Source organism: Dendrobium catenatum, unplaced genomic scaffold (genome assembly GCF_001605985.2).
Source record: "Dendrobium catenatum unplaced genomic scaffold, ASM160598v2 fragScaff_scaffold_716, whole genome shotgun sequence".
Lineage (NCBI taxonomy): Eukaryota > Viridiplantae > Streptophyta > Magnoliopsida > Asparagales > Orchidaceae > Dendrobium > Dendrobium catenatum.
Genome location: NW_021319178.1, coordinates 19,666,330 through 19,691,809, shown reverse-complemented (window position 1 = coordinate 19,691,809; position 25,480 = coordinate 19,666,330). Strand labels below are relative to the sequence as shown.

General features: G+C 40.0%; 1 protein-coding gene across 1 annotated transcript; it reads left to right on the top strand.

Annotated features, from left to right (window-relative positions):
• The first annotated feature begins 7,886 nt into the window (after window positions 1–7,886).
• Window positions 7,887–14,157, top strand: LOC110107663 (calcium-dependent protein kinase 8). The gene is made up of 4 exons (XM_020837979.2): window positions 7,887–8,922; window positions 11,670–11,966; window positions 13,283–13,615; window positions 13,723–14,157. Exons 1-4 carry the CDS (start codon window positions 8,355–8,357, stop codon window positions 13,929–13,931), a joined length of 1,407 nt encoding a protein of 468 aa, XP_020693638.1. The 5' UTR covers window positions 7,887–8,354; the 3' UTR covers window positions 13,932–14,157.
• The last annotated feature ends 11,323 nt before the right edge of the window (window positions 14,158–25,480 follow it).

The following is a 25,480-nucleotide window of genomic DNA, read 5'->3' as shown; positions in this document are numbered from 1 at the left end:
CAGACCTTAGGATCTACCTAGATCTTTGAAATTTAAACCAAAATTCAATTGATTGAACGTCATTTTGATCTTTCGAGATCATATGTTGTTCCCCCTTTGATTACGATAATTCGGATAAATTTAAAATTCTGAAATTTGAACCCATTAGGGAACGATATGATCACCTCCCGAGGCGATATACTGTTCATAATGACGTGTTCAATTTTAAAAGTTAAAAATAAATATTTCCCAAAAAAATTTAATCCTTTTTCAAAATTAAATATTTTTTTAATCAAAACAAAGGATACTAAAGCCTAAAATCAAAAAATATTTGGCAACAAAACTTAGAATTTAAGGTAGTTAATTCATTTAAAATTTAAATTTAATTCATATTTTAAATATGAGTTATTCATTAATTTCAATTTGATTACCGCTAATAAGTTACAATTATAAATGATAAAATTAGAAATCAGCTAAATTATCAAATATTTTGATTGAAATCTCATTATTAATTACAATAAAAAGAGGGAAAAAATTAAAACTAACAAAAGTTATTAGATGCAAATCCTTAGTGCAGACGTATTCTTCTCTTCTATTGCATGTCTATTTATATAATTTTTATTTTATTTAATCATTATCTATGCTTTTCATGCCTAAAGTGTACTCTTTTTCATGGCCATTTATTCATTGCTGCTTTGGCTTCGTGTAAAATAAAGTTTTGAAAGAGTTGTTAAAGAAGCTTATTTGCCTCCTTAGATGATATTGGATTGAAAGTAACAATGGGAGCTCACTCGCTATGATGGTAATCATCTTTCTCCCATTTCGCAGGTTTCTTCGTCTGCCAAATCTCATAAATCCGTCGAACTCCTGAATTTAGTACGTCCAGAATTTACGCTAAAAACAGGGATGAATCATAAGATTTATTTCTTCATGAGATTTAAGATGTCTATATAGGAATATCCACTTAGACTTCACTTTATTTAGGCTAAATCATTAATTCAAAATGCCTAAAAAACTTTATATATTCTCTGAAGAAATAGAGAAAGAGGAAAGTTTCCAGAACCAAGGACAAGAAGAAGAGATGTAGACAGAAGAAGAAGAAATGAATTATTTCCTTATTCAACATATTGAGATTACAGCTTTACATAGAGAATAGACAATCCTAAGAGCCAATGAGCTCATGCCAACTAAGCAGTAGAACTAAATACAAATATATATTTATTTGTGTTTATACTTTAACATTCCCCCACAAGCTAATGGGTCTTCGGAGACTGTTAGCTTGTTTCGCAATTTGACAAATCTTGGTGTGGAAAGAGCTTTAGTAAAAATGTCCGTTGTTTGATCAATGATACTGATTGGTATAAGACGAACATTGTTTTGTTGAAGATGTTCTCGGATATATTTCTGATCAATTTCAATGTGTTTTGTTATGGCGTGAAAAACTGGATTGTTCGCCAGAGCAATAGCAGATGTGTTGTCACAGAATACTTTCGTGGGTTCCGCTTGATCAATCCCGAATTCAGATAGAAGTCTTCTTAGCCAAATGATGTCTGTCGTAAGTGCAGCAAGCGCTCGATACTCTGATTCCATGGAGGACCGAGCAACTGTGTGTTGCTTCTTGACCGTCCAAGAAATGATTGTGTCGCCAAGATAGGAGCAGTAGCCTGACGTCGATCTTCTTGAATCCGGATCTCCAGCCCAATCCGCATCTGAAAAGGATTTTAGATGAAGATTAGTTTTTGTAATCGGAATCCCAAAATTGATTGTACCTTTGACATAACAAAGTAGGCGTTTGAGCATGAAATAATGTTTCGGTTGAGGTTCATGCATATGCTGCGATAGCTGGTTAACACTGTAAGCAATGTCAGGGCGTGTAAGTATTAAGTATTGCAACGACCCCGTTAAACGTCTGTACAGCTGAGGATCCAGCAGCATTTGATTCGTCGGATATGAGTTCGAGAATTTTGTGCAGGTTGGATTGGCTAACGGTTTGCAATCTTCAAGATTCATTTGCTGAAGAATTGAAGAAGCATATTGACGTTAGGATAAGAAATACATGTCCTCTGTTTTAGTTATTTTGATCCCAAGAAAATCGTGAACTGGTCCTAGATGCTTCATGGAGAAGCGGGTACGGAGCTGATTGATGACCGATGAAATTGCATCCAGATTATTTCCTGTAATTAAAATATCGTCAACATAAACAAGTAAGAAAATGGTTGTGAGCTGATTGCGAAGAGTGAGAAGTGAGGAATCTGATTTATTGTGGGTGAAGCCAATGGAGATGATAAATGAAGTGAACGTGTTATACCATTGACGAGGTGCTTTTTTAAGGTCATAAATGGCCTTGTGAAGTCAACAGACGTGATTTGGAACCTGTGAGTCTTCAAACCCGCGGGACTGCCTCATAAAGACAGCTTCAAATAATGTGCTGTGAAGAAACGCATTGGCTACGTCAAGCTGATCAACTTGCCAGTTGTTGTAAAGAGCCACCGCCAGTAGGATGCGTATGGTTGGTATTTTGGCCACCGGACTGAATGTTTCATTGTAGTCCATGCCAAATTCTTGATGATTTTCGAGAGCACCAGTCGCGCTTTGTATTTCTCTATGGAGCCGTCCGCATGCAATTTTGTTATAAACGTCCACTTGCAGCCAACTATGGAGTAATCTGGCTTCGGTTCAACAAGGCTCCAGGTACCCTGTCGCTGCAAAGCTAAGAATTCTTGAGCCATTGCGTCTCGCCATGCTGGTAATTTAACAGCTTGAGCATAGGTCGTTGGTGTGTCTGTTTCTGGAATAGATGAGGAAGAATGAAGCAAGTTCAGGCGATCTGGAGGCTTCAGATGCCCTGTTTGCTTCCTCGTGATCATAGGGTGAGTAGGATGTTTCGTGACAACAGGAGCTTGAGGCAGGTTGGAAGACGGTGCCCGTATAGGAGATGTACAAGGCCTGAGACAAGAATCCTTAATACAATTTTGAGTATTTTGTTTTGCCTGACTTACATGAGGAGCAGACAGCGGAAGCAGCAAATTCGGATGTATAGTGGAATTTAATGAACTTTATTCTGCATTGGCAGTTGGACCTTTTTGAAAAGGAAATAGCATTTCATCAAAAGAAATATGCCGAGAGAACAAAATTTTGTTTCTTGATATGTCCAAACATTTATAACCTTTATAAACATCAGAGTAATCAAGAAGTACACATAGAGGTGCTTTTGGTTCAAGTTTATGATGATTATGGTTTGGAGATAAGGGGAAGCAAGCACACCCAAAAGTTCGTAGGTGATTGTATGTTGGTTTACTATTGAAAAATAATTCAAAAGGTGTTATGTTAGCAGTGTTGAGAGAGGGTAACCGATTAACCAGATAAGTGGTCGTGAGGACGGCATAAGGCCAATATTTGTATGGGACCGAAGCAGTGTGTAGTAGCGTCCTCGTTGTTTCAATCAAATGCTTGTGCTTGCGTTCTGCAACCCCATTCTGCTCTGGGGTGTAAGGGCAAGAGTTTGATGAGCTATACCGTGCGTTGTCAAGAACTGATTGAATTTATTGTTCACGAACTCAGTTCCTCCATCAGACCTGAAAGTTTATATAGTATGCATAGTATTCTTTTCTAGTTTGGTTTTAAAATTAACGAAAATGTCGAACACTTCAGATTTTTCTTTCATTGGAAATATCCAGGAGAATCTTGAAAAGTCATCGACGAATAGCACATAGTAGTGATACCCTTGAGTGGAGACGACTGGAGCCGGCCGGCCCCCAAACATCAGAGTGCACAAGTGACAGTAGAGAATTGCTGCGATTATTTGATTTTTCGAAAACAATTTTATGACATTTTGATTGTTTACATGGTACGCAAGCTACATGATCAGTGTTTATTTTCAGTAAATGATTACACTGTGAAATGGTTTTGATCATCCTCAAATGGGGATGTCCTAATCTATTGTGCCATTTGGTTCAGTTCTCCGAAACAGCAGCCAGCCCCGCATCGGAAGCAGAGAAATTTGAGTGCCGGATCGGGTATCACTACAGGAAAACAGCTCATTTCCGGCGGAATTAAATTCGTCACATATTCCGACGGATTTTCCGACGGAAAATTTTCAACAAATTTCCGACATAATTTTTTACTGTTTTTCCGGGGGATTTTTTTCGGAGAGATTTCCAGTGGATTTCCGGCGGATTTCCAGCAGAATTTAAAAAAATAAGTTTTAATTTAATAACTTATTGTTAAATCCCTAACTTTTCCCAAAAAAACTTATTGTTAAATTATAAAATCTTCAGTTTTTAAATGATGGCGAATTTGTAGATGGCGGATGTAGGAGTCTTTGCGTGCGCAGAAAGGAGGGGGCGGGGTTCGAACCCCGCCGAAGGCAGGAGACCACGCGGGCCTGTTGGGCGGGCTGGTTTGTCCACGTGGGCGCTGCCGGGCTCGGTGACCACTGTGCGGGCTGGCTTAGCTGCTTGGGCTGAGAGTAAATTCGAGCCCCCGGGTAGGTCGGGGTTTAGAATTTGTGATTAATTTTTTTAAAAAAATTTTATTGAACTTCCGACGCAAAAAAAAGTCCGCCAAAAATTTTGTTCCTGCGAAAAAATCGCCGGAAAACTTTCCGGCGAATTATTATACGTCGGAAGGCCTTTTTCGACGCGAGTTAAATCGGCGGAAATATTTCCGCCAGAAATCCGCCGGAAATGCTAATTTCCGGTGGATTTTGGCCAATTTTCCGGCGAAAATGTCCGCCGGAAAATGACGTTTTTCCTGTAGTGTATAGACCATTTTCACATAGGCCTTGGAGCAGCACCTGTTGCGTCTTCATATCCTTAATCAAGAAACCATATGGATTAAAGATAATCGAAATGTCATTTTCTTGAGTGAATTTTGAAATTGAAAGCAAATTAAACTATAAAAATGGCGTGTGAAGAATTTGAGATAAGGATAGCTTACGGTTGGGAGTCGGTAACAGGCCTTTGCCGGTGTTTGCAATGTTAACCGATCTCCCGTCACCTACAGTAACCGTGTCGGAGCCTTGATAAGGTGTTGTGATGGACATATTGTCCAGCGAGTTGGTGAGATGATTGGTGGCACCAGAGTCAAGAAACCACTCCGAATAGGAGTTTTCTGTATTTGCCGCAAGAGTCTGGGTTTGCGATTGCTGTTGCCTGGGAACGTAGTTGAGGTTCGCTCGGTGCCAGCAGCTTGAAGCCAGATGACCTCTCTTGTCACAAATTTGGCATATCTCTTGAGATGTAGATGCAGAGCGGGACGTCATGATGTTGGACGACGATGCCCTGCCCTGAGAGCGGCAACCTCTGCCATGATTCGTAAATAACGCCGAGTGAGGATCCGGTAGAGCTGTAGTACGAGCATTGTCCGATGCAATGTGAACTTCTTCGCTAAGAAGCATAGGATATAGCTGATCCAAGGAGAGAGGCGTTAACATTGTTCGGATCGATGTTTTGAAAGATTGATAAGCCGATGGTAGACCATTGAGGATGTAGATAATAACATCTTCGTGATTCACCGTCGCTCCCGATGTAGAGATTTGATCGACAATTTTCTTGATTTCAAATAAGTATTGAGTGATAGTTTGATTCTTGAGAGAAATGTTGTGAAGAGAGTTCTTGAGCTGTATCACTTTGGACCTATTTGTTGATTGAAATATTGATTCAAGCATGGACCAAATTGATGCCGTCGAGTCAAGATGAACTACATATGGTAAAATAGAGGATGAGATTGTAGAACATAGTGCAGCAGCAAGATTTTGGTCTGTTAGAATCCATTGATTGAACTGCCGATTTGGAATAGATCAGTCGTCTTCTTGAAGAACGACCTTAGTTGGAGAAGAAAAGGAGGAATCAAGAAAGCGATCAAACCCGTTTGCACGAATTTATTTTTGCAATTTGTTCTTTCCACACGAGATAGTTGTCGGCGTCCAGCTGAATGGAGACGATTGTCTTCAAGTTCGAGACGACGAATTTCAGCTCCGATGAAATCATTGAGTCTTCCGTCTCCTCCATCTCCGACTGTTCTCCGGAATTGGATGTAGCAGAACTCATCTCTGTAAGATCTTTTCTTGCCTAGCTCTCTGATACCATGAAGAAATAGAGAAAGAGGAAAGTTTCCATAACCAAGAACAAGAAGAAGAGATGTAGACAAAAGAAGAAGAAATGAATTATTTCCTTATTCAACATATTGAGATTACAGCTTTATATAGAGAATAGACAATCCTAAGAGCCAATGTGCTCATGCCAACTAAGCAGTAGAACTAAATACGAATATATATTTATTTATGTTTATACTTTAACATTCTCAAAAAATTATCTTGATCGGGCACGAATCTTGAGGCAAAACCCAACCCGAAACTTAAAAAATTAATTTCGAGAGCACCCAAACTCCAATTTCAGCAAGCTACTCAAGTGAGAAAAGAGAGAGGAAGAGAATAGAAGAATGGAAAGGGAGAATCATCTCCTCCTCGACCACCGTCGGAGTTCTTTCCGCCGCCTGAATATGCCAGAACTCTGCCGAATTTTCAGGAGACGCCTGAATTATGCAGAACTTTGTAAATTTGCTTCAAGTTAGAAGAAACGAATTGTAATCTGATCGTCCTGACTTGTGGGACGAATCAGCTTCTTGTAATTTACAAAACACTAGTGAAACTTTTCAGCTGGACGTGGCCCCGTGATTTCTTTCACTCTTTCGGGTTTTTCACGTAAAAATCCTGGTGTTCATTTTCTTTTCTGTTTGTGTGTTGAATATTCGTGCAACGCTCAGACGTGAATTTGTAAACTCTACCGCCGTGTATATTCTAGCCCGCAACAAAAGTATTATGAGATATTTCAAAATTTTTACACAAATAATTTGAATAAAATACAAAAATAAAATAAAAATTAAAAACAATTTCAAAATTTCTATTTTAAGCTTGTTGCGTCCTGGAATATTCGCGGCGGTAAAGAAATATATGGTTTAACGTCTTAGCATTGTACGAAGATCCAGCACACAAACAGATAAGAGAGGGGGGTGAAATATTCATAAGAGACACCAGAGTTTTTTACGTGGAAAACCCCTGAAAGGAGGAAAAACCACAGGGCCAGGCCCAGTTTGAATGAATCCACTAGAATTTGTAGTCGATTACAAATGAGGCCCTTCCTTGGGAGAAGGCCTTGGATTGATGTAGCAAATATACATCATATAGATTGCATTACATGGTAGGAGTGACATATACATGTTCGTTTGGTCGGAAGGACCGTACTCGGCAGGAAGCTCATAATAATTACAACCAACGTCCCAAAGAAAATTAGACAACCCAACTTTACACACTTAAAACAGGTCCCCGCCTTACCTGACACGATAGTGACACGCTCAAAATAGGTCCCCGCCTACCCCGACACGGTTGAACAGCAAAGATACTTCACCATTGTCCTCCATTTCGTCCTTGCCTACACACGAGGGCATTCAACGGCCTTGATTCCGTCGTACCACCGACCATCCGCCGCCACCCCAATTGTAGAAACCCGCCGCAATCCCATTCGTCGGAAACAGCTCGTAGGTCGAAGCCTTCGCGCGGACCACCGAACCTTTCAACCCGGAATAAAATCCTCTCCAATCACACACTTCTCTGAATAAATCACCTCGTATAAGCCGTACATTTATTTTGAATATAGTAAAACGAGTTAATCTCAGCCGTTAAATTTAGAAGGTAGATGAAAAGAACATAAATGGTTGGATAGTGCTACTTCTAATTTATATTGCAGTTAACCGTACTTCGGATCCCCGCCGAACCTTTGTGGTCTCTTCGGACGCAAAAAAGCGACCAAAGAAAGAACTCGGCGTCCATATTCTCGGATCAGGATCCGAACTGAGTGTGGCCCACACGACAACAGAGAAGTGAGAGGTCGCAATCATGGCAGAATAAATGGGCTAAGGCCGCTGACCTCTCTCCAGGCTGCCCGACTCGCGTGAAGCCAGCGAGGCGAGGTAGCTTCCATCTCCCGTGTCTCGTCTCCTATGCTTGATTCTGTAGTTTCTATGAAGTGTTTCTATGAAGTGTTGGAATCGATCTCAGATTTTTCAGTATTCGATTGACTTTGATCGGATTTGGTCGTAGATCGGTTCGAAATCAGGGTTTTTGGGGCTGAAGCGAGCTTGATCTGAGGTTTTGGTTGTCTTCTTGGGCCTAATTTTGGGGGGCTTTGAATTGGTTTAGTTGGTTTCAGTTGTTAGGGTTTCCAGATTTGGAGGGTTAAACTGTAAATCATTACTTGATACTTGTTTTGGAAAATTATGCATCATTCCTCTGAGTCTCTTGGATATCGAGTTCGATGATATAGGGATGATTGGGTTTTGTTCCGAGGTTGGGGATTTCTAGGGTTCCTCAGAGTTCCATGGGGAACTCCGGCGCTGACTGGCGGTGTAACTGTTACAAAGTGCCAGGACTCTCTTCGCCGATTCTGGAATCGCCGCACATCGCCTACCTCGGCGATCGCTACGTGCTCCGCGAGCATCTGGGCTGGGGTCAGTTCGGCGTGATCCGAGCTTGCTCTGATTTGGTCTCTGGCGAGGCGCTGGCCTGCAAATCCATCGCCAAGAACCGGCTTGTCTCCGTCGAGGACGTTCGCAGTGTTAAGCTGGAGATCGAGGTAATGGCGCGGCTTTCCGGCCACCCTAATGTGGTGGACCTCAAAGCCGTGTACGAGGAAGAAGATTTTGTTCATTTGGTTATGGAGCTATGTGCCGGCGGGGAACTTTTTCACCGCCTTGAGAAACACGGCCGGTTCGTGGAGCGGGAGGCGGCGGTAATATTCCGGCATCTGATGGAGGTGGTGTTGTTCTGCCATGATAATGGAGTTGTTCATCGGGATTTGAAGCCGGAAAACATTCTTTTGGCTACCAAGTCTTTATCTTCTCCTATCAAGCTTGCGGATTTCGGCCTCGCTACTTACATCCAACCTGGTATTTTTAGGAAGATACAATTTAATTGTTACTTTGTTAGCTGATATCTGTTATTCAGTGTTAAGTTCTTACTTCTTAGTATAGTAAGTTCTTAGATTTGTTGATATGCTTATATGATGATTTCTTTGATGACATTTAAATTTTTTTTTTACATTGAGATTTTTGATTAAATGATCAAAAGAATGTTAATAATCCCTGATAATTATTATTTAAATAATATTATAGCGGGATTAAAATAAATATCATAATATGTCAAAAATACGAATCTTTATATTTACTTTAATAACACTTTAATTTAGAGATTAAAGTTTTATGTAAATAAATATAAAATTTTGAGTATTGCATATATGAGTACATTAGAATTAAGTGCTATCAGCTATGTATGCAAAATCTTGCTTAGTGTATTTTTAAACCGAACACACTATGTTGAAAACCAAAGTTGGAAGATCTTCTTGAGAGATCTTCTTGCAAGATCTAGAGAGGGAGAAAGGAGGGAGAGGGGAGAAGAACCGTGAGCCAAAATCTGATAATTCTTTATTCCCTTGGCTTACCTATTACAAGCTAAAGACTCCTTTATATAGACTCCTAAAGCTATACAAAGCAACACAAATGGCTATACACTTTGCCATACAAGACACCAACACAAAAGCAAACCTAAATCTAGGAACAAATATCTAACAATCTCCACCTTGGTCCTAAATTTTACAAAAACAACAAAAGATAACCACTGTTCTTTAAAAAACAGCCAAAGAATGATCATGTCGGTCTCCTCCGCCAAAAGCGTCCACCGACATTCTAGCTCCACCTCCCGACAGATCTCCTGTCGCACTGCATCCAACGCAGCCAATCCCCGAGCACCCCTAGCCCGGCTTCCGCGCCCTGTGCCTCCACCTGCACCCTGCGCCTCAGTGCCCGCGCCCTGCATCTCCAGCCCGTTTCCAAACGCCACAAGCCCGCGCCCGCGCCTTGCACTCATGTGGTCTCTCTCCGACCACATCCTGCACGTATCCACCCGTGCAGCGAGCCCTGCGCCTTCACCTGCGCTCCGCTCATCACCAGTGCCCCACGCTCCTATGCTGACTCCTCGTGCACCGCACGACCTTGCATCTTCAAGCGCCCCGCACTTTCAACCCTGCTCTCCAAGAACAGCTGACACTACCTCAGTGTCTCCCGGACTCCACCTGAAGTCCAAAACTCCACCGCAAAGATCCAAACTGATCTTTCAACCAAAGAACAAAAGAAAAAAATCTGCTTCAAGAACGATCAAAACTTGATTCAAGATCAAGCAAAAAATTCGGTCTCAATGACTTCCATGCTTCTGTTCTTGTCCGCCTTCGTCAACCTCTAGCGTACCTTTCCTTGAAGCTCCTCCACCTTTCACCTTCAAGCATATTGATCGCTGCTCTCTTGATCGGCTAAAGAATCGCAATAAGGTGTCTCCCGATCAAGAAGCCTTCTCTGATTTCGCACGTCCGCCTGAAGCCTCGCTCACACCGGTGCACACCGAGCGACTCCTGATCCAGCTTGCAACTGCGGCACCAGGCCGCTACTATAGCTCCGATCCGAGCTAAGCCAGGCCTTACCTGAGCTTTCGGTCCCCTCGCTCAACCGGCGAACCCGGCCAAGAAGCTCACGCCGGACGTCCGGCCTCCTCCTCACACGAACCCAAAGGCAAGCCCGCCGTTCAACCCCTCACACAAGCCAAACAGCGGACATCCGCCTCCGCCAGGCAGCACACGCTGCCAACTAGCTCCGCCTTCTTGCGGCCAGAGTCCTTTGGAATCTTGATCCTGCCTCCGGTAACCCGGTCAAAACCAAGCCGTCAAATCCTTCCGACTTTCGTCTGTGCGGCTTCTCGTGAACAGCCCGCTCTCGTACCTCGCCTTCCTCTACAAGCCCGAACGGAACCAACGTTGGTTTTGATTTTTACTATGTCCGCCTCTTATCTTTTCTTGGACCGAACAACCTCCTCCTTCCTTGATCACCGCCAAGGCTCTGATACCAAGTTGTTGAAAACCAAAGTTGGAAGATCTTCTTGAGAGATCTTCTTGCAAGATTTAGAGAGGGAGAGAGGAGGGAGAGGGGAGAAGAACCGTGAGCCAAAATCTGATAATTCTTTATTCTCTTGGCTTACCTATTACAAGCTAAAGACTCGTTTATATAGACTCCTAAAGCTATACAAAGCAATACAAATGGCTATACATTTTGCCATACAAGACACCAACACAAAAGCAAACCTAAATCTAGGAACAAATATCTAACACACTATATATTAGATAAGGGCATCTCCAACCAAAAATTCCATTTTTCACTCCAAAATGCAGTGAAACTAAAAAATGTCATGATTCATCTCCAATCGAACTCCATTTTGCACGCTTCTGCAAAGATAACCGTGTTTCTCCTCTTTCGCACATTTATTATGCAAATCCTGTTGAGATAGAAAAATCGTGTATTTGAACAGTGCATCACCAATATTGGCGTCGCGTTGTTCATCCTCCACGGACTAGCAATTTCTTTGTTGTTCGAATGGAGCAAACCAGTTACGCCTTACAGTCGTTTGGAGTTTGGTTGGAGACGCCCTAAGAAAGAGTTGGGCAGGGACCTCCTTACCAAATCTTTGGTTTGGAAGAGTTTTAAATTTATTGAATTGATACAAAATTTTTCCTTGATAGATAACACTGTTAATTTTTTAGCTGATCAAAGTGTTTGATATTTGTAATGAAAGAGATGAGATTTGGGTTTTGCAGGGCAGAGTCTGTGTGAGACTGTGGGAAGCCCATTCTATATAGCACCAGAAGTGTTGGCAGGCAGCTATAACCAGGCGGCAGATGTTTGGAGTGCAGGGGTTATTCTCTACATTCTACTAAGTGGAATGCCGCCGTTTTGGGGAAAGACTAAGTCAAGGATCTTTGATGCAGTAAGATCATTGGAGTTGAGGTTCCCATCTGATCCATGGGATGGGGTGTCTGAACCCGCAAAGCAATTGGTTTCCGGGATGTTATGCAGAGATCCACTACAGAGACTAACGGCTAAGCAGGTTCTAGGTGAGCTTGAACTTCTTATTTGTAAAATTATTATTCTTATTTAGAAGAGTCAATTTGTAGGATGATATTTGTTTTCTTAGAACATATAGTGATGTTTGATGTGGTGTAGGATGTTTTCAAAGTGCCAAATGAAAAGTTTATCTTGAAACCCTCAGAACATAGCTGTTAAGCTGTTGGTAGACATAATGTAGCAACCAAACTATAAGTTGTAGGTCCAATATTTATGGCTTATTTCATTAAGGTTGTTTTATGAATTATATTTAATTTTTTGCTACCTTATATTTTCATTTATAAAGAGAGAAGGGAAGTGAATCTATGTAAAATTCTTGGTGTATTTTGTGTATGTTCTTTTTTTGTTTTATTTTTAATTTTTAAATTTTTGGAGATTAAATTCGGATTCATCTTTTTACCCAACACCATTTTTTAATTTTTTAATTTTTATTTTTTAAAAAACTTTGATTGAGTATTGAACACACATAATCAAAAATTGCCAAAGAAGAGAATTCAACATTCTCACATGCCCTCACCACACTATGTGAGGTCAAAAGAAAACAACATGATCCAACATGAATCTTTTAGGGGTAAAATGTTTTATAGGGATTTTTTATCATTATAAGGTTCATACAGGAGCTATGACTTCCATGTCGTTCTCGTCATGGTTACAGGCTTGACAACTGTGGGCGTAAGAAGTTGTGCTTGTACACAAAGTTATGTAGGGAACTTCAATGGCAACTAAATGCTAAATTCAGCATATTAGCAGCTTTTTTTAAATTTTGAATCTGTCTACTGCTTTGATAGGTGTTGAATTCCTTATATTTGATATTTATACCAGATTGGGGAAAAGCTTATGCCTCCTTCAATCTGTGCAGTAATTCAATACCTGTGTTGTGCCCCCCTAATATCAATAACATATACTGCATCATAATTAATATTGATCATCTGGAGTTTGCCTTTCTAAACAAACAAATATTTTCATTATTACTTCTATGTCTAAACCATAGCCCATGTTTTTATATTAATTTGTGTTAGAAGCTTCATTTTTCAAATTAAGGTTTCGTTTTGGACAAGTTTCTTATTGCTTCTTAAAACAACTAATTTTTTTTTTTTTTTTTTTTTTTTTTTTTTTTTGTATTAGAAAGCTGTTTTAAGAAGCAGCAAGAAAGCCGTTCCAAACGAAGCCTAAAAAACACTGTTGAAGATGACTAACCTTTTGAATATTTCTACTGTCTTTCGCTATAGGATTATCTCACTAAAAAAAGATCAGAAGTCAGATCTCGCTCATATTTTCACCAATTCCTGTTCATCTGTTTTTGCAGAGCACTCATGGATACAAGAATATGCTCAGCAAATGCAAGAAACTGATAGCCATCAAACTGTACTAAGTTTTGTACAAGAGGACTTGGGAAGCTGTTCTTTCTCAAGTTTCTCAAATCCAATCACCCCAAGAAGCCATGATTTCAGCTTTGGCTTCAGCCCAGTTGTAAATTCTGGCACCGGGACTTCATTTTCTCCATTACAAGCTGATACCACAACTGGCTTTACCTTCCCATTGCTCCCCAGCTTCTCATTCTTCAGCCCCCCTCCAAATCCTCAAGAAAACATTTTGAATTTGAGTTCCAACAATGCAAAAGGAAACACCATTCAAAGAGGTAGCTTTCTCCTTTGAACATACATAGTAATTCTTTGTTATGCTTGTAAATTCCCTTCTAACCATATTCAATTCTGAGATCTGATACATTAAGCTAATTGGTTTCAGACTCCAGCTTTGGGATGCTATTTGACAAGGAAGCTAAGGGGTTAGCGGCTACACCGAGACCAGTCGGGCTTCGAAGCAAGCGAAATCATACCATCGGCCTCGGTGAACACGAGCAGCTCGATCTCATGGTATCGGAATCCGTCATACGATGGGCTTCCTGCACGCATCTTCCGAGCGCAGCATCTCTCAGATCATCGCTTGTTTGCTGATTATAAATGTATTATATCAAATTGGTGAATGAAGAGCTGGGGTAATTGTATTATAATTGTATTTGTTTACCAGAGCTTTCCGTAGGTTATAGGAGATTGAAAATTGTTCTTGTTAATGTCAGGGTGAGTTTTCTCCTGTTAATGTATTATTGGCATCAGATGTGTGCTCTGTGAGTGGACTACTGTTTCCATTCTTATAATTAAAGCAAGAGCAATCTTCAGTTCATAGACTCTTTGGTTTGGAAAATAATTCTGTGCGGAATTCAAATGTGTTCGGAGGCTAATCCGGCCGCGCCACGTCACCGGGGACTAGTGCATCTGGTGATGTGGCATGTCTAGATTGGCCTCCGAACACGTTTGGATTCCGCACAGAATAAATGCTCCTTTGGTTTGAGGTCTGAAAACTTTTTTTTTTTTGAAATTGAAAAGTTTGTTGATTTTATTATTTAGAAATGTTAATAGTGCTGAATTAGGGTTTAGGGTTGATAATGGATGCCTTTTTTGCATTTGCTTGTTAATGATAAGTTAGGTTATTAAAAGATTTTGAAGGTATAATGAGGTTTTAGTAGGCCCATTGAAGCGTAGAATGGAAGGACTTTGTATGGTGGGGATGTGCTAAGGAATAAATGCAACTATCAAGGAAATATCTCACCATTAAATACAATATTAAGGGAATATATTCTCCATTAATGCAAATTATTCTCATAACAGTTGCTTCCTTGCAAGCATGTCGTACATGATTATTGTTGATTTATGATTATATCAAAGGCTTCATTTGAAATATTTTTTTACTGTTTTATAAAGTAAATTTTTAATGTAAAACTAAAAAAATTTTAACTAAAAAACTATCTCATAAAATAGTAAGAAGGTTTTGTTTGGAATGATTTTTTTTTTTACTATTTTTAAAAGCAGTTTTTTAATATAAAATTTTTAATTTTTGTATGAAAAAATTATTTTAAGAAGCAATAAGAAAATCATCTTGAATGAAGCCTAAGATTTTATTTGGGATAGCTTTTCTGTTGCTTTTTAAAGCAATTTTTTAATATAACTTTTTTTTTAAATTAAATTTTTTTTATTAGAAAGTTATTTTATAAAACAATAATAAAGTTTTTTATTTTGTAATCTTATGAATAAATATCCTAAGAGTATGAGTCAATATCATCATAAATCTCATGTCCTTGTCTTACATGATGTTTTTTTTTTTTTTTTGAGAATGGGGGTATCGACTCGCTGCCACGTCAGCTTGTAACGCATTTGGTGATGCTATAGTTTCCTTCATTCGATAAGGAGATCCTCTTCCCCTTTCATTGTCAGAGGTGTTGAGCCCATTGCTCTTTCATTTTCTTGGGATACCCTAATCTTCATAATGCTTAAGATCAAGGCCTTGGATTTTTTTGGGATACTCTGATCTTCATAATGCTCATACATATTTTGGCCTCACAAACCAATTTTTTTATTTCTGCCGTATCAAATTTGTGGAGAATGTTTTTCCCACCATAGCCTAGTTTCACAATAATGATAAAATAAATATATTTACTCTCTCCAAATGAGCTTTTACATCCCATTTTTACCTACCCTAAATCTCAACATAACTGTCCAAAATCTTACTGCATTAAATGCTACCATTTCTCTACTATTTCAATCCAAGTCTCCATTAATTTCCCTAACTCACACAACCTTCCATTCACTACAACAAACCCAACTAATGCCACCACCTCTGCCACAATCATTGGATAATTCGTCTTTAGCTTCTCTTGCGACGTCTCGCAGATATGATTACTATAGCTCTCCCATGAATCCTAATAATTAGAGAACATATGAACCATCCACCTCTGATCATATGATTACATGAACTAAAAATGTTATATTTAAACATATCACCAAGCTTTCTTTTGGTTTCACCGAACATCCCTAACCCCTCCCCTTGAACCCACCACAACCAAACAAACTTTCTAAAATTTCAAATGGAGAGATGTTATGTGCATTGAAATACAAACCCTTCAAATTAACGAATGATATATTGTTACACGTCAGCCTCATCATAATTTCATTGATTGCAAATGAGTGTTCTACATAAACCAACTTCTTGATGGTCACATTGATTATTACAAAGCTCGACTTAATTGCCAAATGTTTTCATCAACACTCGACATCATCTACATTTATATCTCACTCATAATTAGTTCACCTATTAGATTAACTACAGGAAAATCTGTTATTACCGGCGGACTTAATCCGCCGGAAACAATGTACAATCCGACGGAACCGGTAGTTTCCGGCGCATGTTCCGGCGCAAATATCTCCGCCGGTTTATGGTGCGAAGGAGGTGCTTTTTTTCCCAACTATTGAGCTTGATCATTGAAGCATGTTCAAATCTTGTGCCCACTTCGATGTTTCCTTTATGATCTTACGCAAGCACCTAATACTTAGTTCATCGAACTCGAGAGTTTTGTTATATTACTCTAGTTCACAAACTCTAAATCAAATTAGTTGATATTGATCTACACTAAGAAATCATTTGTTCTTTATCTGTTGGTTGATGTAGAATATAGGTGATCTTATGAGGATACAGAATTCTCCATTCATTGTCAAACAAATGATTCGTGCTCTTGCTCATCACTTCTTCATCAAGGACCTTAGTGTCTAGCATCTTCTTCTAAGAGTTGAATCCAACTTAGATTTACAAAAATGGAAGGCATAGTGAAAATTATTGCATTTGATAAGCCTTTTCAACATCTCTCACACTCCATCATAGGTTGACTACCACAAACATCACTGAATATTGCAATCTGCCAATCTTGCTTACAATACTTATTTTTTAGCCTGCTAGACATTCCATTCATTGTGAACAAACTTGCTTAGTTTTTTGTAGGCTACCACTCAATTATATTAGACAAACATCAAAGTGACTACTCAAGTAACTCAAAATCACCACATCATATAGCATAATCCTATCTCAAGCGTCATCCCTCTTTCTCTCTCTCACAACCAACTTAGATTTGGATTGGGTAGGGGTCGCAAAATCGGGCTTCGGGTTGAACCCGGAAAAGCGAGTTCAAACGGGTCAACCCTAACCCGACCCAGTTATGTAAACGGGTCGAATATTTGGAACCGACCGGTCGTGTTACCGGGTTGACCTGACCCTGCACGATTGATGGATGGACGGCGGATGGCGGGGCTTGTGACGAGGGCAGGTACGGGTAGGCAGTCGCCGACAGCCTCAGGCTAGAGTGCGGGCAGGTGTGGGCAGCGCGGGCGGGCAGCTTGGGCACGACGCTAGCAGCCTTGGGCATGAGTAGCTCAGAAGTGACGCGCGGGCAAGCTCGGACAGCGCTGTCAGCTCATTTTAAACAGGTTTACAGGTCAATATAAACCCGACCCATTTTTTTCAAATGAGTCGAATCTGGGAACCCGAACCCGACTCATTTTTAAATAGGGTCGGGTCTAACCCAAATTTTTGGGTTGGGTCTAACCCTAATTTTCGGGTCAGATTCAAGTCAAATTTTAGTATCGTGTCAAATATTGACACCTCTAAGATTGGGCGCATCATCAGGATGATTCCACATGTGTTTCTTCTTATGTCATTTTCCTCAATTGCAATCTAATTTCTGAGTATTCAAAGAAACAACAAACCTTTTCACGATATCTATGGAGGCATAATATTCTGTAATGGCCTCCGCTATCATTGAAGTATGTCAGTTGGTCAAACTCCTCACCTAACTTCACATAAAGCTTCACAAGTCTCCTCAACTTCTATGTGATACCATCATATCATGGCCACTTCACATCAATGCAAACCCAATTTTTTACTCCATGAGGAAGAACCTCCATCTAGGCTATCATTTTGTTCACAAGAAAGCTGTTGATGGCTCACTGAATGCCTCTCATTTATCTAATATATATCTCCCGCTCACGATCAACAAGCTCACATCCTTCCTCATCTTACAGAGAGATTATTCTGTGCGGACGTCGAACGCAGTTCGCCGTCCGGAGACCAACCAGAATGCATAACATCATCGATACCGAGCCGAGTACCGAGCGGTAACAAGCAGGGGTGACAGCCAATTTTGATTGATCTCCGGCATTCGATATCCGCACAGAATAATTTCACCATCTACTTCTTGCAAGGGCATATAAATCAAAATGATGTAGATTTATAATTAGAGACCCATTAATTAACACATAAAAATTCATGGATAGGTAAGATGTCACTTCATTGTTGGGAAAATTTACAATACCCTTCAGTGTAATCAATTTAGAAAGAAATTTTTTTTTTAAACTTTAATAATCCTCTAAATTTATTTATTAAATAGTAGGTGTTGGCTTCTTGGCTCTAAAATTGTCCATGAAAGATAATTGAGAAATATATAATGTTGAAATGAGATAAGAAGAGAGAGAAATTAGGTCTCTTATAATTAATGTTCAAAATTGGCTCAAAATGCATTGAATAAAGAAAGATGAATCAAACTAAGGTTTTGTTGGGGACAACTCCCTTACCGCTTTCTGGAACAGCTTTTTAGTAGAAAATTTTCTAGTTTAAGAAAATTTTGTACTAAAAAATTGATTTAGAAAGCAGTAAGGAAGCTGTTCCAAATGAAATCTACAACAACATCAAGACTTTGTTCCACTACGTGGGGTCAGCTACATGAATCATTTTTCTCCATTGTATCATGCTAAAAGTCAAATTCTCATTTAAATCTAATAAAAAAAGATCAATTTGAATATTTTCTAACCAAGTCTTTTTAGGTATACCTCTACCCATCTTAACATAAGTCAAATCTAATACCTCTACTTTCCTAACCGGGTCATCGGAAGGACGACATTTTATGTGACCAATCCATCTAAGACGACTTTCTCTAAAATTTTCTTTCACTGGCGCTACTCCAATCTTTCACGTATATGCTCATTTCATACCCTATCTTTAAGAGTAAGCCACTCATCCAACTGAACATTCTCATCTCTGTAACACTTAACTTAGTATGCAACACGTAACTTAGTAAGCAAAACCTAAATCAATAGAATTTTCTGTTCCAAACGAAACCTAAGTCAACAAAATTTGATTTAAAAAAGAGAGGTTTCTTATGGCACTGCTTCATCACCGGCCTATTTATTGGAGGAGATTAGAATCAGTGCTACAAAGTAGTCATACTTCATAAGTCTCTTTGAGGTGACTTTTTAGTGAGAGAGTCCTAAATATTGCATTAGTGCCAACCCTTTGACGACTGGTCTAATAAGCGTTTTGAGGTGACCTTTTAGTGAGAGAGTCCTAAGCTGCAAATGGTCCAAGTTGGATCATAGTTAGTGGCTGCTTGAACTTGTTTCAGATTTTATTATGACTTAGAGTTAGGTTGGAATGGCTGTAATTTTTTTGTAAATATCTATATAAAATTATTATAGAGAAACCAGCATTTTAAAAAGATCGAATATAATCAATTTTTTAATAGTCAATTAATAACTTTTTAATAGTCAATAAATGGGATGGTCTGCGGACGGGCGGAAGTCTGGCGGTGGCCGGAAAGAACTCTGGCGGTGGTCGGCGGACAAGCAAGCTCCCAAATTCTTCCCTTCTTCTCCTCCTTTACTCCTCCCTTAATGTGAAGAATGGGAGCATATTTATAAATTTTTTTAGAGTGGCACAACTTGTAAATATGGGGAGGATCAAGATCGAGATGAGAGTGGTTTGAATGGACGGTCGATATTGATCTATTTAATCTTGGACCGTTTATTGATCATTTGATGTATTAATGATATCAATTCAGCGATCTTGGGTTCGTTGAATTCATCTCGTCGAGCTGCTCAATTTGACTATAAGCATGCCTCATTTAGAATTTATTTGGTGATTCAAATTATGCTTTGGACTCTTGATTTGGGATCATTTGGGCTCAGATTAGACTAATTTTGGTTTCGCTGTGTTCGTCTTTTCGAGACGTTCAGTTTGATTATAAGCTTGATGAAATCGAAGTTTGGATGATCTTGAATTTAATTTTTTAAAACTTGTATCTCTCATTTTTGCTTCAAGATTCATGTGTGATCAAGATGAATTTTTTACTATATAAATGATACATCATCAAAAAATTATCTTGATCGGGCACAAATCTAAATGCAAAATCAAGTTGGAAACTTCCGAAATTAAAATTGGGACCATCCTAACTCTGATTTCAGCAAACTTATAGTCAAACTGAACGTCTCGGAAATACGAACCCAACGACACCAAATTCGACTCAATCCGAGCCCAAATGTGTCCAAAATAAGGACCGAAGCGATGTTGGAAGGTTCGAACCACAATTTGGATTACCAAATGGTTTTCAAATATTACATGCTTATAGTCAAATCGAGCGGCTCAATGAGACAAATCCAACAAGCCCAAGATCACAAAATTCCAACATCACTAGGACCTTCAAATGTCTAACGAACGGTCAACAATCAAGGGATTCAATATTGGTTGTTCATCCGAACACTCATTATTTACCCTTTATCTCTCACTTATTTATGGGTCATGCCACTCCATAAATCTATAAATAGACCCATCATTTCTCTTGAAAAGGGAGACCGAAGTAAGAAGAGAAGAAGGAAGAAGACAAGGAAGAGAAAGAATAAGCTTCTCCTAGACTACTATCGAACTTCCGCCGGACCACCACTTGAGGCCCTCACCTCTGCTGTACAACCGCCTGATGTCGTTGCTCCACTAGACCACCACTTGAGGCCCTCGCCTTCGGCGGATCCCCACTTGAAGCTCTGAGCTCCACCGAACCACCACTTCAGGCCCTCACATCCGCCGAACCACCGTCTAACGTCGTTGCTCCGCCATACCACCACTTGAGGTCTTCACCTCCGCCCGACCACCATCTGACGTCGTTTCTCCACCGGACCACCACTTGAGGCCCTCACCTCTGCCGGACCACCTCTGCCGGACCACCGCCTGACGTTGTTGCTCTGTCGGACCACCACTTAAGGCCCTTATCTCCACCAGACCACTATCTGACGTCGTTGCTCTGTTGGACCACCACTTCAGGCCCTCACCTCTATCGGACCACCGTCTAACGTCGTTGTTCCGTCGGACCACCAATTGAGGCTCTCACCTCCATCGGACCACCACGTGACGTCGTTGCTCCACTGGACCACTACTTGATGTCGTTGCTCCGTTGGACCACCACTTCAGACCCTCACCTCCGTCGGACCACCGCCTATAATCATTGCTCCACCAGACCACCGCTTAAATCCCTCACCTCCATCGGACGAGCAACTAGTGTCATTTCTCCTCCGGACCACCATTTGAGGCCCAAACTTCTGCCGGACCACCACTTGATACTGAGAGTTCTCCCGAAGTACTGCCCTTCTACTACAATCTTTTAGACCCTGGTCTCCTATCGACTATGGTCCTTCAGACCTCTGTCGCCTACTATGTTTGTTCTGACCTCCATCACTAGACAACAGTCTTTCTGACCCTGGTCTCCTGCCGACTACGATTCTTTTGACCTTTGTCGTCAACTATGGTCCTTCCGACCTCCATCACCAGACAACGATCTTTCAGACCTCGATTTCCTGCCGACTACGGTCCTTCTGAACTCTGTCGCCTACTATGGTCATTCCGATCTCCGTTACCAGACAACAGTCTTTCAGTCCCCGGTCTCCTTCTGACTACAGTCCTTCAATTCCGACCTCCGTCGCCTACTATGATCATTCCAACCTCCATCACCAAGCAACGATCTTTCAAACCTCAGTCTCCTGCAAACTACGATCTTTCAGAACCATGTCTCCTAACGACTATGGTCTTTCTGATCTCCATCAATAGATAATAGTCTTTCTTACCCCAGTTTCTTGCCTACTACAGTCTTTCGGACCCATGTCTCGTGCCAACTATGACCCTTCCAATCAAACAAACATATCAATGGTATTATTGTAACTCCCAACATGTAATGCGCTCTATATGATGTACATTTTTACCATCAAGACAAGGCCTTCTCCCTAAGAAGGGCCTCATTTGTAATCGACTACAAATGCTAGTGGATTCATTCAAACTAGGTTAGGCCCCGTGATTTTTCCCCCTTTTTAGGGGTTTTCACGTAAAAATTATGGTGTCTCTTATGAATGTTACACTCTCTCTCTTATATGCCTGTGTGTTGGATCTTCGTGCAATGCTAAGATGTTAAACTACATATTTCTCTACCGCCTCATAGGATATTTAATATTGACAATGTAAAGAGATATATATATATATATATATAAAATCAAAACTCAGATGCAATCATATTCTTAGATATTTTCAAACCTAGCCTAGGATAGTTAAACTTTTATGCGGAAAAAAAAAACATCCACAAGACATGTTTTTTGCTAAGAACCTTTTTTATGATATGCACTTCCAGTAAATACAATCAAAATTGTAAAATCTTCCACTAGTTTTAACTCCCTTACCATGAGTTACAAATCTTTTTAGCCGTAAATTTCAAATTTCATTAAATTAAAAAAGGATTCATAATCATATGCTCAAAAGGAGACCAAAACTATATATTACAAAGCTTTAATCAACAGAATAAACTACAATTGCAAAGCAACCTTAAAAAGACAAAATAATCCAAAATTTAGTCATTCTGTAGGCAGCCAAAAATAACCAAAAACAAGTAAAGAAGGCTAGGAACCCTGGCGAACTCCGAAAATGGCACGAGGCATGTGGAATTATTACTGCTACAAAGAAGATATTGTTGTTCTACTTATTTGTTGGTCTATCTACAAATAATGAGCTTGCTCAAATTAGGCTCTCATTGAATTTGTTGATGCTTAAAGCTATAAATAATCTAAATTGACCTTAATATTATCTTGATCAAGTTCGTTTATTTATTTTTTTTTTATCAAATTTGGATCAAATTTAAACATTATTTGATTTTAAATCTTATTCAACCTTTATTTATTGGAAGACAGGGAAGCTTGCGAGCAAAAGCAGAAAAAATATTGAATAAAGCTTTTTTGGTTTTTATTTTGATTTGCTTGCTTGATGTTGTTAAGCAATAGGTGCTCACGGTCATTTGCTACACGAGCTGCTGCTGCTGCTACTTTAGAATGGAATATTCGTATTGGGTGTATGCGCACATGGGTTGTTATAACAACCTCTGTATCCTTGTCTCTACCTAGTTTTACTGTATAAGTATTTCATTGTGCTGTAATACACCTTTAAGCAGTATGAGCAAGAGAAAAGATTGCTGAGCTTCATTACTCTATTTTCCACTATTTACTGTATTCTTCATTTCTTCTATCTGCTCTACATTTCTAACATGGTATCATAGATGTGATTCCTGATGAGTACATCATCTGCATCGTCGACTGTTCAGCCAGACAAAGCTGACGCAAATGGAGGGATGCTGGATGCTACTATTCCTTCCCAGTTAAAGTTCTTGATGTCCAATGTGAAGAACATAGTTGCCAGTCCATTGACAGCGAAAAACTATCCGACCTGGAAATCGCAAGTTGCCAAACCTTTTCGTGCCAATGGCTGTGAGGGATTTCTCGATGGAACTGTTGCTTGTCCACAGAAATTTGTTTCTGATTCGAGCGGTTCTTCTCTCTTAAATCCACAATACACTTCTTGGGTTCTTATTGATCAGAATCTAGCTGCCGCCCTTTACTCTGTTATTTCACCCGCTATTCTTCCGTATGTGTTAGATCTTGAACACTGTACCAAAATCTGGAATACAATCGCCAAACGGCTTCAGTCGTCGACTCTCTCACGCATTATGCAATTGCGCAATGAGTTGCAGCATCTTACCATGAAAGACAAGTCGATGACAACTTATCTGTTGGAAGTTAAAGCTAAGGTCGATTCCTTAGCAGCCGCTGGTTTGACGCTTGATTCAGAAGAAATCATTCATCACACTTTGAATGGTTTGCCAGCTACTTATCAGGCGTTTAAAACAGCCATCCGCACGAATCTTCAGCCATTGTCACTTGATGACTTGTATACCTTATTGTGCAGTGAAGAATTGAATTTGGCTCATGAGGTCACACGCGAATTAATTTCGCTTCAGCTCACTAGCTCTGCTACTTCCCTCGTTGCATCTCGCGGTCGGGGCCGTGGACGGTTTAACAATTCTCGTGGACGCTCGCTTACCATGGTCAAATCCTCTCCAGCTACCTCCCCCAGTAGTCGTGGTGGTCGTTCCACTCGACCGTTTGTTGCTTGTCAAATATATGGAAAACTGGGACACACCACCGTTCGTTGATGGTATCGCCATGACCCTCAATACACTAATGATCCACCAAATTCTGCTCTATTTACGTCTGCCAATTCTACGCCAGCCACTGAGTGGTTTCTGGATAGTGGAGCTTCATCTCATTTAACCGCTGATCCAAATCTTCTTCAGTCTTCTCACTCATACAGTGGATTAAATCAGGTTATACTCGGAAATGGTTAGCCCATTCCGATTCAAAATACTGGTAAAGGTATCCTACCCACTCCGGCAGGTAGCATTCGCTTATCTCAACTTCATCTTGTTCTAAATCTCTCCTTTAATCTTCTCTCTGTTCATCGTTTAGCTCATGATAATGATTGCGACATTTCTTTCACTTCTTCTGGCTATTTTATCAAGGACCGGAAGACTCAGTGGCCTCTTCTTCAGGGACCATGTATTAATGGCATCTATCCGATTTCTTCCTCTTCCGCGTCAACGTCCAAGCTTCCTTCACTTGCTTTAGTTTCTGCTCAAGTCGTTCCCGATCTATGGCATCACCGGTTGGGGCATCCTGCGTTCAACACTTTATCTTCTTTAGCTCATAAAATTTCGGTTATTTGTAAAACTGCAAACGCGTCGGTCTGTCATGTATGTCGTGTGGCCAAGAGCCATCGTCTTCCGTCTGTATCTTCATCAAGTCGTTGTAATGAGTCTTTTACATTAATACACTCAGATATTTGGGGTCCTTCTCCCACAAATTCTGCCTCTGGTTATCGTTATTATCTTTTGTTTATTGATTATTGCACTCGATACATTTGGGTATATCTTCTCCTAAAGAAATCTGATGCATTCTCAAAATTTTGTGAGTTCAAAAGGATGGTTGACTGTCAATTTCAAACTCCTATAAAAATTTTGCGAACCGATGGTGGAGGGGAATACCTGAATAATTCTTTTCAAACCTTTTTAAAACACCATGGCATTCTTCATCAGTATACCTGTCCCTATACACCATCTCAAAATGGTGTTTCTGAATGTAAACACCGCCACATCTGTGAAACTTTGCGTTCTCTGTTGATTGCTGCTCATCTTCCTCACTATTTTTGGGTAGAAGCTCTGTTCACTACTGTTTATTTAATAAATATATTGCCTTCATCCAATACAGGCAATGTCTCTCCATATGAGCTTCTTTATAAGACAGCTCCATCCTATGATCATCTTAAGGTATTTGGATGTTTATGTTATCCGTGGCTTCGTCCCTATGTCTCTCACAAACTCTCTCCATTCTCTCGACCTTGTGTTTTTCTTGGCTACGCTCCCTTTCAGAAAGATTATCGGTGCCTAGATCTCTCAACACATAAAATTTACATATCATGTCATGTTGTGTTTAAT

Bases quoted from the DNA above. Each gene is read 5' to 3' on its own strand.
- LOC110107663 (XM_020837979.2), top strand. From the start codon at position 8,355: ATGGGGAACTCCGGCGCTGACTGGCGGTGTAACTGTTACAAAGTGCCA. The intron at 8,923-11,669 runs GTATTTTTAGGA...TGGGTTTTGCAG, and splicing joins CGCTACTTACATCCAACCTG to GGCAGAGTCTGTGTGAGACT. The intron at 13,616-13,722 runs GTAGCTTTCTCC...AATTGGTTTCAG, and splicing joins AGGAAACACCATTCAAAGAG to ACTCCAGCTTTGGGATGCTA.